The sequence below is a fragment of the Galeopterus variegatus genome, unplaced genomic scaffold (genome assembly GCF_000696425.1).
Source record: "Galeopterus variegatus unplaced genomic scaffold, G_variegatus-3.0.2 Scaffold558, whole genome shotgun sequence".
NCBI lineage: Eukaryota > Metazoa > Chordata > Mammalia > Dermoptera > Cynocephalidae > Galeopterus > Galeopterus variegatus.
The window spans coordinates 767,348-768,739 of record NW_007726669.1 but is presented as its reverse complement, the minus strand read 5'-3'; the positions used below and the strand labels follow the sequence as shown (position 1 = coordinate 768,739).

At 33.8% G+C, this 1,392-nt stretch overlaps 1 protein-coding gene across 1 annotated transcript in view; it reads left to right on the top strand.

The window, feature by feature from the left end:
- The window catches only part of VPS36 (vacuolar protein sorting 36 homolog (S. cerevisiae)), a 24,107-nt gene that overhangs the window by 15,530 nt on the left and 7,185 nt on the right, over positions 1–1,392 (top strand). Inside the window, 1 exon segment of the mRNA XM_008570022.1 lies at positions 747–900. Coding sequence (XP_008568244.1) covers positions 747–900 — 154 coding nt within the window.

Below are 1,392 nucleotides of genomic sequence, written 5' to 3'. Positions count from 1 at the left end.
TTTTTTTTAGGCATTAGAAACTAGATTACACAAATAGCACAGTGATGTTTTTGTGTTTTACCAGTTTGCTTTTTTTGTTGTTGGTGGTGGTGGCTGGCCAGTATGGGGATCTGAACCCTTGACCTTGGTGTTTTGACACTGTGCTGTAACCAACTGAGCTAACTGGCCATCCCTACTAGTTTGCTTTCTTAATGCAGTATTTTATTTCTTTTGGGACTTGAGGATATGTGAAAGTGCTAAAGAAAAAGTCAACCATGAAAATTTTGTTAGTCTAGTAAGACTAAAGATTATTTCAATGCCTTTTCCTGGAGTGTAGAAAACAGAGATACCGAAATGTGTAAGGAGTGGCTGTTTATATACAAATCCCTAAGTCTGATGTCTGTTTCATTAAATTTGTCTACAATCTGGTGACAGCTGTTTTCCTTTCTAAGTTTTTGGTTGTATCATTTGGTTTGCATTAAATATAGCATAGTTGTTATCTAAATCTCCTCTCACACCAAACTTGTGAAGTAAGCAAAGTAGGAGAGACCAAGATAGAAGAATGAAGGAGAGTAATTAGATTTATGCAAGCAAGTACTAGAAATTTGCTTCCTTTTAGTTCACAGCATAGAAACACATTAGAAGAAATAGGCATATATAAAAACAATTGAGTAGAATTGAATTTATGATGGAAGGATTTCAAATGTGGGGGTAGAGAGACTAATTCTGCATAGTCTTTTTGTGCATTTTCCCCTCTCTTATTGTAGACCATCAGGTTTAAATCCTATTTGCTGAGCATGGGAATAGCTAACCCAGTTACCAGGGAAACCTATGGCTCAGGCACACAGTACCACATGCAGCTGGCCAAACAGCTGGCTGGAATATTGCAGACGCCTTTGGAGGTAAAAACCAAACCTAAATGTTGCTTTAAAACTGTTAAGTTATTTCCATGTCGTCAGAAATCTTAAGAGCATAACTCCTTTCATGGTGTAGTTACTCTTATCTGACATGTTATTTTTTCTTTCAGGAATATTAAATTAGTTCACCGTACCTATTAGTGTACTTATTAATGATTCTTTGTCCATAATCTTCTGAATTGTTTTCAATTTCCATTGCAGACATCTATAACTTTCTTTTTTTTTTTGTAGGCTGGCCAGTATGGGGCTGGCCTTCACCTTGGTGTAAAGATATCTATAACTTTCTAAATCTATTTATTTGATATGAAATTTTTCTTATTTTCAAAAGGAAATTATGGTCTTTCTCTATAAAGATACATTTCCATAAATCTAATTTTTACTATATACTATACTATTAATAATTTCTTAATACAGGTTTATCTTCTAGTCTAATAGTATTCAGACAAAGTTTATTAAAGCACTTGTATTAATATTTCAGACATATGCTAAAATAGAA